Source organism: Zophobas morio, unplaced genomic scaffold (assembly GCF_036711695.1).
Source record: "Zophobas morio isolate AGI-343-1 ecotype UQ-CSIRO unplaced genomic scaffold, CSIRO_AGI_Zmor_V1 ptg000023l, whole genome shotgun sequence".
In the NCBI taxonomy this organism is placed as follows: domain Eukaryota; kingdom Metazoa; phylum Arthropoda; class Insecta; order Coleoptera; family Tenebrionidae; genus Zophobas; species Zophobas morio.
Genome location: NW_026972128.1, coordinates 8,141,421 through 8,159,431, shown reverse-complemented (window position 1 = coordinate 8,159,431; position 18,011 = coordinate 8,141,421). Strand labels below are relative to the sequence as shown.

Genomic DNA, 18,011 nt, shown 5'->3' with positions numbered 1-18,011 from the left:
TCGAATGGTATAAGCACCAAGACTAAGTCTTGAACCGTTTTGGTGTTATGACCCGTTAAATTTGAAACCCGTTTATTGATTTCAGCTGAATACGCGATATTACTTGAAATCGGGGGAATATTTAACAACTGAAGATAAACATAGCTTCTATGGTGTAGAATGAGTTTAGAAACTATTTCAAACAGATCGGATAAATTTTACTTCTATGAATGGTGAAAATTTCAGTACTTCAACCATGTCAAACTGTCTCGCTTTCATCGATTCTCAAATTTTTGAAGATTCTATTTCGAATCTCCATACCAAGAATTCGGGCTCAAAAATATCTGCATAGACTCCTGAATTTTTTTCTTAATTTTTAAGTGGTCGACTCTTTTTGAAAATGACACCATTCGATAAATTCGTCTCTGGGTACTAAACAGATTGAGAATCTGGCTTGAAAATTTAGCAATCCGACCAGAAAGGTTCATGGTATCGAATGGTATAAGCCCCAAGACTAAGTCTTGAACCGTTTTGGAGTTATGGCCCGTTAAATTTGAAAACCGCTTATTGAATTCATATCAATACGCGAGATCACTAACAACTGAAGACAAAAATGGCTTCCATGGTGCAAAATGAGTCTAGAAATTTAGTTTAAGACAGATTTTTGCATATTATTTTTAATTATCGTGAAAATTTCAACACTTCGAGCATGTCAAACTCTTTGGCTTTCATGCACTCCCATCTTTCTGAAAATTGGTCTCAAAAAATGTTTCCATGGACTCCTGAATTTTTTTCTTGATTTTTGGTTGGTCACTATTCGATTTATTCGCCTCTGGATACTAAACAGATAGATAATCTGACGTGAAGATTCACTAGTTCCATCAAAAAAACTTCAGAGAATCGAATGGTGTAAGCCGCAAGACGAAATTTTGAACCGTTTTGAGTTATAGCCCGTTAAATTTGAAAACCCTTCACTGAATTCATGCTGGTGGGGGTTGCCGCAGGGATGCATACTGGGTCCATTGCGGGTACAAGTTAATTTTTTGTATAAAATAATAGCTAATATTTTTCTACCTATTAGTTATTTTAATTAAACAGCATTTTAAACGCAAATTAAAAAAAAATATTTGAAAATATACACTGTTCTTTTAAAAAGTAACTTAGTTTTACTTGATTTTTTACAGAGAACTCAGTAAAGTAAGTTTGTATTAATTTTATTTTATATTTACTGTATTTCTTTTTACTAGTTTTCAAGCGGATTAGTACTTTAACACATATAGACCATATTTTCACCTCATAAACAGCTTTTTAATACGAGTATAAGAAATTTTCGTTTAAAAATCTAATTGTAGTGTCTATTATTATCATTCAAAAATACATATGTGTCCTATTTCAGTTATAAAAATTTCGAATCTTTTACAGCTGAAATTCACAGACTGAATATAAAGTAGTTACGTAATTCAACTATCTTTTTTGAAAAAAAGTTGGTCGTTAAAGGTTTTCGCGTGATACAAAGTTCATTTACGTCACAAGAGGTCAATGTCAATTTCGTATCTCAACAACCTGTTTTTAACCTGTTTTTTCACCAAATGTAGGTAACACATCGCCAATGATAACAATTCGAAAGCTCAAACCCTGAGAAATAACCACCACAGTATCTTCCTATAAACCACAATCCGTGCTCTTGTGCATCTTCTCCGCGTTAAACCAACTTGTCCACGAATCGTGTGCGAATTTCGCATGTCCCGTTCTGTCAACTCCCGCCTACTACGCAGTTCTCCGATACACCATCCGTGTAAGTCGACCTTTAGACATTCCTTCCTAATGCCATTCAAAACCACACAGTGCGCAACAAACCGATCAGTTATGACTCGAAATCCTACCATTCCATTTGTTAGATCTCAATCTCAGCGCAAAAACCGGAAACATGCGTTTGTTTATTAGTTACGTTCGCAATTTGCTAATAGCAGGACAGGTCTGGTTCGAATTCCGGAAGTTCGTGTTGTTGCAGAAACGCTGATTGCTTCATTTTATAAAGATGCCCGGGGGCCTTCAGGGGTGTACTCTTTGCCGGTAGCTGCTCTCGTGCGGCTGATGACTGGGCAGTGCTGCAAGGATGTGCCTAAGTAACAGCTCCAGGCAATGCGTGAGGCGTGTGCTCCGCATACTGCCTTCCGGGTAACCCTTGCTCTCTTGCTACCATGCATTTGCTACTAGACGCCGTTATTCATTCACGCCGAACGTAGAAAACGGAAATTGGACAGAACTGTTTCGGGTGCTAATCGGATCGTCGTCATGATTTCATTCAATATGTTATGTTATTGGCGAAAATGCGTGTGTAGAATTCGAAGGGAGAGAGTTAAGATTAAAGTTTTAATTTTGAAATTTTAGGCACAAAATTGATTATATTACATTCTTTACCACAATATCTGTTATTTAAGATAAGTCGACATCAGCAAAAGAGATTCCTACTTAAATTACCAGCAAATTTTATGTAAAGTAGAGTCCAGAAAATAGTGAATATTGACTTTCTGTTTCAAAAAGTGAACAATTTTATTTTTGTCTTTCTAATTAGTCTTTTTGTTTCTTTATCTACGTCTTATCACCTTTTCTTAGAGAAGTTAAAGAGTAATTAAAACAGCTTAAGGCGGAAACACATATTTTGCATACAAACAGTTAACTTAATAATTGTGGCTTCTAATGTTGAAGTCTTCTTGGTCAATATTTAATTAATTCGGCACTTGTGAAATTTAATACGTATGTTTAGCACGCTAATTAAGGTTCCGTTAATTTAAATTATAAGATCGCACACAATCAGTTCAACCCAAATATTTCAAGTGTGCGTTTAGATAACAACAAATCAAATAACATTTGGAAGAACGAATTGTCGAAATGAGATTGTGGAATTTAGACAGATAATCACAGGTAAATTTTTTCTTCCCGAGCGTAAGTTAAAGAAGTATTGTGGTAAGGTCCATTCTTGACGTTTCATGACCCCTAGAGTACGAAAAAGTAGGTCTCGCGTCTGCCTATCGTCCGTAGTCGTGTGTAGTAATTTTTATTAGGCAGATAATCTCCAAAACTATTGGACCGATTGTTGTCAAATTTTATACGTATTTTAGGAGTAACGCGTGAATGGTAAAATACCACAAACAATTTGATGACGTCACCTCAAATTTTGTTTAGTAAACGCCAATTTAATTGTCGCAGGTTCGATTCGGTCTCAAGGCTCTTTCTTTTTTTCTTACACTATTAGGTACTGCTATTTCTATATTTTTATGGTTATAACAAATAAAATCTCGCAAAAAATCAATTTGTATAATTTTTCAAATAAGCTGGAGTTCTTTCTGAACCTTTGACCAATTTTTACTTCCTGAGCATATTAGGCGCATTGCCACTTTCATGTTTTCTGTACGTTTCATAACTCGTAGAGTACGAAAAAAGTGATATCCCGTTTCCGTCTGTATGAATGTCTGTCTGTCTGTGTGTCTGGCGTCTGAGTAGACTCATATTAGGTACGTAATCTGCGAAACCACTTGACCGATTTTTGTTAAATTTTGTATGATATTAGGAATATCATGTAGATGGTAAAACGATAACCAAAATTTGCTAATCATCACCACCACATAGAATTAATATACTAGAACATGTTGTATTGTAAATTGACAAAACAAGAAAGAAGCTCAATGAAACGTGGTTTTACTAAACATATTTTATTTTCTATTTTGTTCTTCTAATAGATTTGAAATGCTAAAATTGGCCTGAAATTATTTAGAAAGAACTCAGCACATTTTTAGATAACATCATCAAAGTTTTGGTGGAGATGGATAAATAATTTTTGTTAGCCACAAAATGACACTAGGGGGGTCACGAATTTTTTCACGTTTTATGGAAAAAACTAGGATAATTCGAGATTCTTTGGCATTTTAGAAAAAAAAAAAACACTAGCCTCCCCAGAGAGTTTGGAAGAAATAACACTAGAGGCTTTCGAGATTCTTTCACATTTTAGAAGAAAATAACACTAATGGCCACCGAAATTATTTCACATTTTAGAAGAAAATAACACCAGAACACCCCGACGTTCTTTCACATTTTAGAAAAAATAACACTATGGGACCCAGAGATTCTTTCACTTTATCGAACAAAATAATACTAGGGGCGCCTAGATTCTTTTACATTTTACAAGAAAATAACTCTAGAGCCCCTCGTTATTCTTACACATTTCAAAAGAAAATAACACTATAGGTCTGCGAAATTCTTTCACATTTTAGAAAAAGTAGCACTAGGGGACTCTAGCATTCTTCCATATTTTAGAAGAAAAAAAACACTAGGGGCCCACGAGATTCTTTCACATTTTAGAAAAAATAACACTAGAGGTATTCGGGATTCTTTCAGATTTTAGAAGAAATTAACACTATGGGCACCCGACCTTCTTTTACATTTTAGAAGAAAATAACACTAGGGAACCCCGAGATTCTTTCAAATTCTGAAGAAATAACACTAGAGGCTTTCGAGATTCTTTCACATTTTAGAAAAAATAACACTAGGGGCCCCCGAGATTTTTTCACATTTTAGAAAAAAAAAAAACATTAGAGGCTTTCGAGATTCTTTCAGATTTTAGAAGACAATAACACTAGGGACTTTTGAGTTTCCTTAAGTTTCTCATTAAAAAATACATTATATCTCGAGATTCTAGTATATTTTAGAGGAAAATAACATTATTGGCCACTAAGATTTATTAACATTATAGAAAAAAAAAAAAAAACTAGGGGAGCCCGACATTCTTTTGCATTTTAGAAAAAATATATAATACTATGGGACCCCGAGATTTTGAACAAAATAACACTAGGGGTGTCCGAAATACTTTCACATTTTAGAAGAAATAACACTAGAGGCTTTCGAGTTTCTTTCTCATTCTTTCACATTTTAGAAGAAAATAACACTACGGATGTTTTAGAAAAAAATAGCATTAGGAGCTCACGAGATTCCTTTACACTTTAGAAAAAATAACACTAGATTTCATCTCCAAAATTTACAATATATTTTTTAATTTTTTAAAATAAGATACATACTCATTCACTTGTGATGTATGAACCCGTGTTGATATTTCACCATAGACATTCAGATTTTTGGAAAAAAAAATCAAAATCGTATAACATTTTGCAATTTAACTTTGAAACTGCAAAACCGAATGCTCTGAAATCTTGTAAATGTTTTAAGGTTATCTTAATCATGGTAAATCGTTAATCAAAATTTATTCCTTTATGCCTTCTCAAAAAATTGTTAACGTCATCACCAGTCTTGGGCATTGCGGAAGTGATGCTCATTGCCGTCCGATCGCCAGCGCTATTGCAGTCGTGGCCTACAACTTCGGGAATTTTTAATAACAATTACTAATTTTTCTCGGTTTTCCTCAGTTATACGAGTTTTTCTAGATGTTAACATGCTTTAAAAATTAAAAATTACTGTTCAACATCACAATTTTCATGATGATATTGATTAGACAAACTCTGATTTGCATCAAACGATGAGACGTGGTTGAGACTGCACAGTCGGCCAGCCAAATTTATCGCCTGATGTCGCGCCGTCGTTTTTAATATCTGTCTGGTTGATTGCCCATCACTTCGGCTGTGCCTAACTGTGGTCATCACAAAATTTTGTAATGGGAAAACTCACCTGAAACAAATCTGGATTTGTTCTACTCTGCTTCAGGAACGAGAAAGGTTCTGCCGAAATAACTTTCCACCAATTTTTTATTGTTTTAATTCTTATAATACATATAGCTTAGGTCAAATTTATCTAAAAGATCTTAGACAAGAAATGATCACTTTTATGTTTGCTTTTAAGGTTTCTGGATCATGAGTAAAAAAGCAGCTGCTTAAATATTACTTCGTTTTTGTGCAAAGTGGTTGACGTAGAACAAAAAATATATATCCTAATGTCCAATATGTTAAAATTTAGTGCAAAAAAAATGAAACTGAAAAGCTTTTAATGGGTTAGACGTTATCATACTGCATAAAATGTGTATTAATTTATACTATAGTACAATGACATAATGTCGAGAGAGTAATAAAAAATACGAGCAAAAGCAGCCATGGATTTCTGAAAGTTGGCCTTTGACCGACGTATTTTCAACAGAAACTTTCAAAGAAAAGTCTTCCATGGCCGTCTTTGATCGTGTTTTTTATTGCTCTCTTGGTAGTTTACTTTAATTTAAAATTTTGATACTTCAAGTGTAAATATATTAGTCTAAGATTATTTAGACAAAACTGTCCTCTGTATGGTTCAATTTTTTAAGAAAATTGTAATATTTGATTCTACGAGTTTTATCTTTTACGATTTATTTAGCAAAATTTTGAAATGACGTGAAATTTTTGGTGGGGATGATCAGACAATTTTTGGATTGCATTTGATCATTGGAACGATACTCTTTAAGTAAATGTAAAATATTACAACAATCAATCTAGTAGTTTCTAAGATTATCTGCCATATAAAGTCGCAACAAACAGACGGAAACGGAAGACCTAATTTTTCATATTCTAGGAGCGTTCACAATCCTTTTCTAGCTTGCGATTAGACAATAAAATGTGTTTATTGTATTTATCAAGATTTGCGCCAATTTGCTGCAAAATTTAGTATTCCACGATTCAAAGTACCGTGATTTTAGTTATTAGGTAATATGTAACTAGTTTTCTAAGACAAGTGGAAAAAAGTTTGACGTGCTTTTAAAATTTCATTGTGCCAGGAAGACATTTATTTAAAACTCGTATGTTAATGAATATAAAATTTCCAAGAGTAATGTTAAAAAAGACACGGTGGTTTGCTAACCGGCCGGGTCATTTTTACAACGTTCCAACTCCTCATAATCACGTCATAAAATTTTAGTGGATATAAAAATAATCTTCAGAGTGTAATTGTCACTGTTTGAATAAACCCACCGAAGTTGTGGTAAGTTCGTTATTACAAAATAGGAATTATAAGAAAGGTTGATGATTTTCACTTTCGTCAAAATGTTCTGTCGGCTTCTGCAAGATGAACCTATTTTGTGTTCAACATAAAGAAACAAGTTGTTAAACACTTAAATGACTTCGAACTGTATTCTGTGTTTTCGAGTTTATATGAGCTTAAAACGTTAAGAACACATAAAATTAACGTTCATTTAATTACACACTCTCCTGCAGTGCTTTCTTTTGGTATTACTAAACGCAGGGATTTTATTGCAAGGATGCCCTAGGGTCAATGAAAAGAATAAAAATTAAAATATATAAACACGATTTTTTTGATCTGGCTTCGAATTTTTTTCGCTTTGGTAATAACTTAGTCAATGATGTTGACAGACGAGAAAGACTGGTCTTACATTACATCAAAAAGTAATCAATTTTTTACTTACGAACGAGTTAACAGATGCTACTGGTAAAAATTTAAAAGACGTACTTATTAGCTCAAGGTAAATTTTAAAAGCAGTGATTAATTCAGATAAAAGTAAAGCAGATTATGGTATCTATATCCATAATAATGAGAAAATCCAAATAAAAAAATTAAATTGACGCTTGAAGCGTGTAACTGACAGGTCACCAAACAAACATGGAAGTACTTATAATGTTGAATAGAGAAAAGTTGATTGCAAATAATGATAAAAGCAGTGACCTTTTTGTTTTTAGATGTGAAAATTGTGTAATTTATTATTATTTATTTAAATGAGCGAAATTCCATACTTTGCAGTATATCATTGTCTTTATCGAATCAATAAAAATATTGTTACTTATTTGTGAAAACAATATAAAAATTGATAATGAAAATAGAAAAGTGGGATCAATACACACTATGTCAAAAATCTGTAGTCACACAAAACTTAGGGTTGGAAATTTAAATTTGGTTTGCCACTCTCCCACATAATGAGCTCATTAGCCATATTAATTTATTATGTTATAATTTTTTACATTTCTTTTTCCGACAAGGCAGTGGAAGCCAAGGTTCACTTTGGTATGGTAATTATTTACAGACACTTTCTAGATACCATATGTTAGAAATTTAAATTCATTTTGTTCGTTTTGGTATAGTTCTTCCAAGAAAAATTAAAAGTCAAAACGCAGGTTCTCCTCTATGGTAGGGTTGTTAAAATCAGATATATCTGTTGATCCTCTAAGGAATTTCCATCAGAAAGCTCAAGTTATAATATACCAAAGAGAGCCTGGAATATCTGTGAGAAGAATTTTGCGCTTCGCATTTAAACTGCATATAATTAAAGATAATGCTAAAAATGGCCCCAACGTCTTTTAGACCTATTAAACCGTCGAAATTTCTTATTACTAAATGATGTTTGTTATTATAGCATGTAAAAGTACCGAAAGTAAACAGTTCATGCGTGGCTTTTAAAAGATCAGCGGTACTAGCTGCTGATAAAGAGTATATTACCGTGGAGATTGATAATACAGTTATACGTTAATAGTGGCGTAGGTGTAACAGATTATAGTAAAACATATGGGCGGATCCTCGTAATTCGCATACTACTGGAATTCTTAAGTTACTGTTTGTTGCCACAGTGTTCTTGTTTCTAAAGTACCAGAGTGACGAAATCCGAACTTTCATTATGTTGTTTCCCATCATCATCAATAACCTGGATGTGTGTAAAGAACGATGCAGTGTAATAAGACGCCACACTAATTAAATTTTCTAGAAAAAATTATACTTTGTGTGCCACTTTGTCAAAATAATCTTATTAATGACTATACAACACAGGAACTATGTAATTCGTTGAAATTAATTTTAAGATAAATGTAACCACATGGTTACCTCATTTGAATTTCCGTATATGGAAACCTATTAAATGAAATATATTTACAGTTACAAAAGATATTAATCACGTTAGTCTAAAAATTACCTATATAGTTCACACCTAATTTTCTCTGTAGGTACTAATCATGTTAGGTAAAAAAGTTAATCAGTTCTTTTGTTGACGGTTTGACAGTGTCCGAAATGAGTGCGCCGGCGACGTCCACACAATCAAAATTTCGAATTCTAATGTATTCATAATTTTGAAGAAAGAATTAATAACCCCTTATATTAAAAATTAATCACCGCCGGAATTTTTAGCCCCAAGACTATAAAATAATTTTAATAATTTAATGATAACAAATACAACTTTTACTATTTTACATAAAATATTCTAGGTCATTAAAAATTTGCTACTTTTTTCTTATCCTAAAAAATATCAACCAAAATATAAAGAATACAAAAATGTAATCGGATATTACACTTCAAGTTTTACTTGTTAAATGTTAAACATGTGACTAACAATACAAATAGGTACTTATTTAATTCATTAAACTTGCTTGATCAGTGGTATTTTGCCTAGTAACCATACTATACCTTACCATGTAAATAGTGAAAAGTTCAATATTTGTATTTTTCTGTCAATGACATTGTGATTTTCATTTTTCGACCAGACCTACACTAATTTATCTTTTTCACTTAATCGCGATATTCGTTCATAAGTTAGTAAGAAGGCTTAATAAATTTCTAAAATGTCCAATTGTCCAGGTATTTGCATCTAGATAAACAGGATTTTCTGCATAACACATAATTACACACAGTGAGTTCTAAAATTGGCTTTCGTGGAATTAAAAAAAGCGATGAATTTATAATAAATAAAATGGAAAATTCCAATCACATATTGTAATGATTTCGTTTCCTGTACAAACAAGTCGTGCTAACTTATTATAATTTAATCAAATTTAATTACACATGACATATTTCGCTTTAAAAATAATTTAAAAAATATTTGTTTTCTCGTTACGTTGTAATTGCACATCCTTACGAAGCCGCTCTTCATAATAACGTGTGCCAGTCGTATCATTAAAAATGAACTTTAAAACCGTAAAGCAATTTTTGCAGCAATCATCGATCTTACATAAATTTGTGTTTTTATTTATGGCGATTTAACAGTAAAAGAAAAAACTTAAGTCAACAAGCGTTAAAAACGAACTTTATGGGTCTATGTCAAAAGAAGGATAAATCAATTATTTATGGTCCACAACCGATAACGAACCACACATCCATCTAGCCATAAATTCCTGAACTGGCTTTGCATGTAGCGGCTAAGATCAACAAATCGCATAATTAAAGGAAAAAAGTCGACAACCGTATTATATGCATAAATAAATGACGGCAATAACATTCGAATGTTGACAGTGAAGCAGGTATTCGGCACAGAATTGTCTGTGAAGCTCAGGCGTTGGTAATCCCAGATAACAGCATCATTTTTACCTGACTTTACGGCGTAATAACGGCATAAAGTTTTATGCTTGTCTACCTGGTAGGAACGCCGAGAAACACGTTTCGACCCGAAATTTTCGCCATTTCCGCCCCATTCCTAATTGCTGGGGCACTGGACCATTGGTCTACACAAAGATGGGAGAAGACACGCTGGCGACCGAAGCATCCTTTCCTAAACCCGACCGATAGCCACAAACAATCAGTCAAGGGCCAAAAGAAGCTTAGATGATCACTCTAAAAGGCTTTCTATTTTAAGCTTCCAACGTCGATTATATTTCAGAATATTTGACAAATTTTTGTTTTCTACCATATCTATCGTTTTTAGTGATACAATTTAGGTTTCAAAATTCAAACTATTTCATGTTTCATCAGCAGATGTACAAATTTGTCAAAAATGTCCTCAATATTTTTAAATATTTTAGAACAAAAACTAAAGTGCAGTAAGTGAACACATTTATAATTATGACAGCAATAATGATTTGTTTAGAGAACCTGAAACAACTTATACCTTGAAACAAACATGTTGTTTAATGTATTAACAATTTAAAACCAATTTATACATTATACATTCAAGGTTGTATATAAAGAAACTAAGGAATTTATAAACCGAAAAAAACCAAAATTTTTGTCAACATCAAAATGTGTAAATTTGTCTCAAACACAGAACGTAGCGAAAAAATGTAAAATAAAAAACGTCCTTTAGTTGGCGATGAACGAGTTTTCTTTCTGGTCGCCCCTTACGTACAGTGGGGGAGACAAAGACAGCTTGTTCGTCCAGTACCAACTTCCGAACCTTTCTTTATTTATCGAAACTTAGTATTTGTTTACAAAATTTACAAATGATTTCAAAATTGACTTCCTCTTTCTCAAGTTATATATTTATAGTAGATGTTCAATTAGTGTAACGTTTGGAGACCACAATGTCTAATTAAAATCTTATTAAATGTGGAATGAAATTTTCAGTAGTGTCAAAATACAAATAACTTTTATTCGCCCAAGTCTCTTATCGAACAATAAATTTTGATTTATTATATTGTCATAATCTTTCCTTGCTTTGTTAACTTTAAACCATGAGTTATCGGCCACAGTAATTCAATTAAAAATTATATTCGTATGCATACCTACTGATAAAACGGACTTTACGAGCGCTGTGAAATTGAATTTATTAGATATTTATATTCCACCTGCAACGTTATTCCAATTTTCTTGAAATTTGTTGAAGGGTTCACAAAAAAAATCACAGTATAAGATTAAATTTTTTTATACAGAGTGTAATAGTTATTGTTATAAAGACGTTTTTCGGCTTTTAAATTTCGAGATAATGTCATCAAGTTTTTGCAGGAGATGAACAGATGTTATGCTTATGATAATCTTAAAACGTGTGCAAATTACAGAACATTTGACTGTGTTGTTTCTAAGCTAAATTTTATATTTTCATCAACCTTGGGATAATGAAATATAATTTAAACGCAGATATACAGGGTGAGTCACGAAGCACATGGTCCTCGATATCTTATTAATTACTAGAAATAGTTAGAAAAAAATCACAGACCAAAGTTGTATGGTTTTTTGAGCATTAAAATTATTTTTAACTCTACAGAGTATTCTGTTTTTAAGGTGTTTTAAATGAAACACCCTATATGTTTTTAGATATTTTAATTATCTCTTCTTAGGATTTACAACTTCAGTTAATTTTGAAATTACGATTCCACATTGCCACGTTATTTCAATTTTCTTCAAATTTTTTAAGGGGTTCGCAAAAAAATCACAGTATAATAAGATTAAATTTTTTATACAGAGTGTTCATAAAAAATGTTTTAATTATTAAGATATATTTCAGTTTCTTCAAATAAAACACCCTATATTTTGTTACTGCATCTCATTCTATTTTGCTGAGTATTTACATCGATATATTTGAAGAATGAGGTCGATAAATAAAGTAATAAACAGTAATAAAATACACGGTGTTCCATTTGAAAATACATATATAGATATTTGAAGATTGTAAGGTTTTAGAATTTTTTATAAACACTCTGTATATTAAAATTTTATTAAACATACCGCAACAAAGTGCATATTTTTATTTATCCTTCCACAATATATTGTAAAACAGACTTTAAAAGAACCCTATCGCCATGTTTTTGGGAATCCTTCCATTGCCAAAAAATTTCAAGAAAATTGGAATAACGTCGCAACGGCATTTTAAAAGTAAACTGTGGCTGTAAATCCTAACGAGAGTCAATCAAATTATGAAAAAATATATAGGGTGTTTCATTAAAAAAAAAAAAACTAAGTTGTGTATTATTTCTTAAAAACAGAACACTCTGCATAGTTAAAAATAATGTTAGAGTACGGTAATAATAATTAACAAGATATCAAATGTCGTACACTTAGTGACTCACCTTGTATAAATTTATAAATTAATTTGAAAAACATGTTTTAACAGTTCCACAAACTTTGCTAAAGCGTGTATCCTCAGACATAGTACTATAATTCTATTTTTAAGAGTTTTTGAATAAAATAGAGTTTACAGAGATTTAACTACTTATTTAAATTCAGCACAAAATTATGATGACGTTTTAATTCCCAAAATGTGGAAAATTAGGTGCTAATAACTTCACACCTAACTTTTAGACTTTTAGAGTGACGTTAAATAAACTTTATTTACTTTATTATTTTTTTTTTAACGTAATGATAAGACTTTTGCAAAACAAGTCTTTATGACACTTTTTAAATCTGAGGAAATTGAAAGATTGCCCCAAATTCTTTACAAGTACATAATTCTAAAAAATATTAAGCGTGTACGCTCATACTATTTTCCATATTTTAGGTGCGATTATTTATCCAGCAAAATTTCGAGATGACGTCATCAAGTTTTTGGAGGAGGGAAATAGATGTTATGCTTACGATAATCTTATTAAACGTGTGCAAGATTACGCAACATTCGATGGTGCAGTTTCTAAACTAAATTTTTAAATGTTATAAGTACGATTTTGATTTTTTTTCAAAAATTTTGATATCTAAGGTGAAAATTAAAGGCACATTCATAAATCACAGATGGAGAAGTATAGATTCGGATGTTCTCAAGCCAGAGTTAATATTACAAAGACGTTTTTCGGTTTTAAAATTTTGAGATAACGTCATCAAATTTTTGGAGATAAACAGATGTTATGATTACGATAATCTTAAAACGTGTGCAAGATTACAGAACATTGGGTTGATAACTAAGGTAAAAATTAAAGGCAGATTCATAAATCACATGTGTAGAAGTATGGTTTCGGAGGTTTTCACGGCCGGATTATTATAAAGACGCTTTTCGGTTTTACTTCCTGAAGATGCCCCTCACAAAGTGGGCGAAACGTAGAAACCTTCCTTAAATTTCACACGGTTCAAACCCGAAAAACATCTTTATAACTGTATAGAAGGAGATACGTTATTGTATAAAATTGGGATAACAGTATTTTGCAAAATTTTGAAATGACGTTTTACCATTTCTACGGTATCCCTAAAGTACATCAAACATTTTTTTTAAATCAATGAAAAAGTTTCGCAATTATCAGTTTAATAAAATCGCCAGAAAATACAGATAACATATGAAAAAGGGAGGCCTACTTTCTTATACTCTGGACGTTGTGGAACGTCCGGGGAGTATAAAACAAATTAATAACAATCTAAATTAAAAATTGAAACTGACAGTTAACTTTATAATGTAAATAAAAAACTTACAATACCTAGTTCAAAATCAGTTTTATCAGACGTTTCTTCAAAATGGAAACAATTTGTTTTCTTCTAATGAATTGTTAATAATTTCCAGAAATTACAAATGATTTAGAATATTAATACTTACTTATTTTTTATGATTTAAATCTCCTTATGTTCTGCAATCTCCTAAAATTTTGGTTTATGAAACGACGACAGATATTTCAATGTGTAATAATTATTCAAAAAAAAAAAAAAATTAAATGAAAAAATTTGTGCACATCATACAACTACAATAAATATTTTGGGATCTCTGAACAATTTTTGGACAGTTCTTGCTGATCTCTGAAATTTCCATAGCAATTTGTCATTATTAAAAAAACTGTAGAAGTGTAATAATTTGAAAAGAAATCTGGCCTGAGCTTCGCATCTGGCATTTGTAAACACCTTACGAAACTATAAATCCAACACTGAAGTCTTCATAATTTTAATTTTAATAACTCTGGTTGCACCGTGACCATGAGAGTATAAATAAGCTCGCATTTCACGAATGAAACGTCGAAATGAAAACCCGACTATTTGTTGGTTAAATAAAATACCTGTTCGTTCACCTGTTCTATCAAAACAATAAATAGCCTCTAATTTGAAACCAGAGGCGTGTTAATTTGCCCTTCACATAACAGGTTTCCGACCAACATCGCAAGAAAATTCGTAGTTCGCCGTCAAAAAAGCCGCAAATCGCAGATCGCCCGGAGACTTCAACGTTCGGTCGCGACAGGAACCCGAGCAGGTAGGCGCCCCAGGTGAACTAGGAAACCCTCCCGCGGGGTATGCGGTGTTGCCGGCGCGCCCGCGGAATTTCAAGGCCCCACCTATATCGTAGCCTCCGGAGAAGCCGCCAATCCCGACCCTGTGGTCGGCACCCCACAATCCCCCGGGGAACGGACCCACAATACCTACTTCGTCGTCGTCGTCGCCGTTCTCGTGGTGCTCGCCGTCCATCAGCACGAACCCCACGTCGTTGTTGTTGTTCTTGGCCAGGTCGGGCGTGCGGCGGCCGTCGGCGTCGGCGTCGTGGGCGCGGCGCCGCTTCGAGCGCGGGCTCAGCAGGTCGACGGTCAGCTGGTCGCTGGCCAGCGAGTCCGGCGAGTCGGGGTTGTCCATCTTCCAAAAAAATTCAACGCGCACTAGATCGGGCACATCCTGTGGCAAGAAGTTGACTAGCAAGACGGCTCGGGGCGACTGACGTTTGCAGTGCCGCGAGCAAGTGGCCATCGCAGTGGGAGGGAGAGGGGCCCCCTGCCCCCGCCCCGCGGATACCTGTTCGATTCTCGGCCAACTTGTTATATAATCTATGGCTGGCATGATTGAAAATTACTCCGGGTCGAAGCATGTGGTGTTGATGCAAGGGCGGGTGTGAAATTATGCTAGTTGAGATAACTGATGCATAGATCGATTTGATGAGGAGGTTAAGTTTGCTTTGGATTGCGTGGAGAGAGTACTGAAGATAAGTGGCATCTGGAGATGCGGATTTGTTTCGTCACGTATGAAGCGATTGCGCTTGGTGTTTGTTCAGGTTGCGAAAAATTATACCCTTTGATATTCTAATGGGGGAAAAGGAGAGTTGAGGATGGTGGGATTTGGGCAACAGAAGTTGGAGGTTTTTATTGCCACAATAAAATCGACAGTACGTAATTAAGACGGTTTACAACACAGAGGACAGCACAGAGACATTCTAACATATCACTCATGATGAAAAATATGTGCCAAGTGGTTTAGTTTTATGAGAAGCATTTCTCTTAAGATGTCACCATCATGATGTCAAGACTTTGTGATGGTTAGGATAAAAAAAACAAGGCTGATTAGTAAACTACAAGTACTGGAGTATCTTATTTTATAAAATTTAGATAGCATTTACCATGCAAACTTTGAAGTCACGTTATCATATTGCGAGTGGGGATGATCTGACAAATTTTAGTTAACGTTTTACGATCTAGAGGATATTCTAAAATACTTCTAAAATTTGATAACAACCAATTCAGTAGTTAAACAGATTATCTGTCTGTCTAATCAATATCGACACAGACGACAGATAACAGACATATGGAAATGGAGACCCAAAAGATCCAGAAAACATGAAAGTGGCCGTTCGATGGATGGATAACACTTGTATACGATCCAACAATAAACCAATTTATTTTAACTATACTAAAGAACGCAACGTCACATTAACGAATCTTAATTTAAAATTTTCGCATTGTTTTATAGTTTGCAGAATGTTAAGGAAGTTTACTTATCTATTCTTTCAGTTGACGTATAAGTATTGTAATAGACCCACCTGTGAATGAATATTTTAATATTTTCTCGACGTTTCATGATGCCTAGAGTACGAAAAAATCGGTCTCCCTTCTCCGTCTGTTCGTCGTCTGTCTCTGTGTCGAATTTTATTAAGACGGATAATCTTCAAAACTATCAAACCGATTCTCGTATAATTTTATATTTGTGTCTACAATATCGTGAAAGTGGTAAAACACTAACCAAAATTTGTCTAATCACTCCCACCAACCATGCGGTGGAATTTTACACAGTAAATTTTATTTATTTTTTATAAAATAATAGGGTCTACACTTGTGCTTTATGAATTCACCTTAAGATTTTATTCCAAGCATCCAAATTACGAAATCTCTCAGAAATCACTTACATGTACCTACTTAAACGAACTTATTTTGTTGCTTATTCCAGAAATCACTTGATTTCTCTGGAGCTTTAGAAGCAAAGTAAAGTTGTTATTAAATTGTGTATATATAGTAGCCTTGAAAAAATTGAATACGGTTAAAATGGCATTGTTAAGATTAACAAAATTTGAACAAGAAGTGACACTCGTGACCGTGCCTTTGATCTTTTGCTTGTCAATTTTGGTGACCTTCAGCCATTTTGCTGGAGTGCTTTGACGCTTGATTTTATCAAAGGTTGAATGTTGACATAAATAAATTTGTCATTTATGTCAGAAAAATTGGTCGCACGTAAATTTGTCGCATTTCCCATTTTCCCATTTCTCGTATCCCGTTTCTCATTTCTCATTGCTCGTTTCCCATTTTTCTCATTTCGAATTTTTAGTTTCTCATTCCGAGTTTCCCATTTCCCATTGCTCATTTCTCATTTCTGAAATTTCATTTCGCACTTCTAATTTCTCATTTCGCATTTCTTATTTTAACCTGTATAATTCGCTTGCTTATAAGGTGAAATTTTCACTCGTAGGTAGATTTTCTCTTTTCTTGTGGCTAACATAAATAACAATTATGAAGTCGATTAAATGGGATGTGGGAAAAGGTAAAGAAAAATAAATAAAGTAAATGATAAGCTCCATTTTCTAGTAATTAAATAATAAAGTACGTGTGTGTCTGTAAACCTTAGCTGAATCAACGTCACAACAAAACGTCTTTGTAATAGAACTTGGATTTTCTATAGTTAGAACGGTTAGAATGGTGAAAATGTGTGTATGAAATAAGTGATGACAAACGTCCATTTTAAGAAATACGATATATGCCTACAATAAAATAAAGATAGAACAGTGCAATACAGCTTTACTAAACACACTGCACATTTTGGTGAACCTGCCCACTAGAAATCGTTTTCTTCATTTGGTAACAGTGACGCTTCTTGTTTAAATTTTGTTAATGTTTTTTTTTCGACAGGAGTTCCCTGGCTCCTAAAGGACAGTCCAACAAATTCCGCTTCTTTGAAAAATGAAAAAAAAACGATATACCTATTTTTTTTGGTTGTCTACAACATCATACTTTTGTTAAAGACACTCTATATATATTTTTAGAGATTTTCGTAGAACTTATTTTTCTGAATACATAAACGTATCGCACTTTAACCATCCATATAGCTGTCACTGATTCCAACGAATTATGTTACGAAAACACACTTGTTTATATTTGAGCTAAAGTGTCCCAATGTCAACTTATGATAAGAAACGGATTAACAATTGCTCCAAAAATTTGAATGCATTGATAAACTAGGCCTGTATAAATGAGCTTTCCCATGAAAATATT

The 18,011-nt window shown here is 33.2% G+C and overlaps 1 protein-coding gene across 2 annotated transcripts in view; it reads right to left on the bottom strand.

Moving 5' to 3' along the window:
- Tfap-2 (Transcription factor AP-2) overlaps positions 1-18,011 on the bottom strand; it is an 89,097-nt gene that overhangs the window by 32,518 nt on the left and 38,568 nt on the right. The window contains exon 1 of one of the 2 annotated variants that reach the window (XM_064062713.1): positions 14,914-15,185. The exons of the other annotated variant lie outside the window; for it this stretch is intronic. Coding sequence (XP_063918783.1) covers positions 14,914-15,117 — 204 coding nt within the window. The 5' untranslated portion in view covers positions 15,118-15,185. Of the gene's footprint in view, positions 1-14,913; positions 15,186-18,011 lie in introns of those variants that run through there. 2 annotated transcript variants of the gene reach the window in all.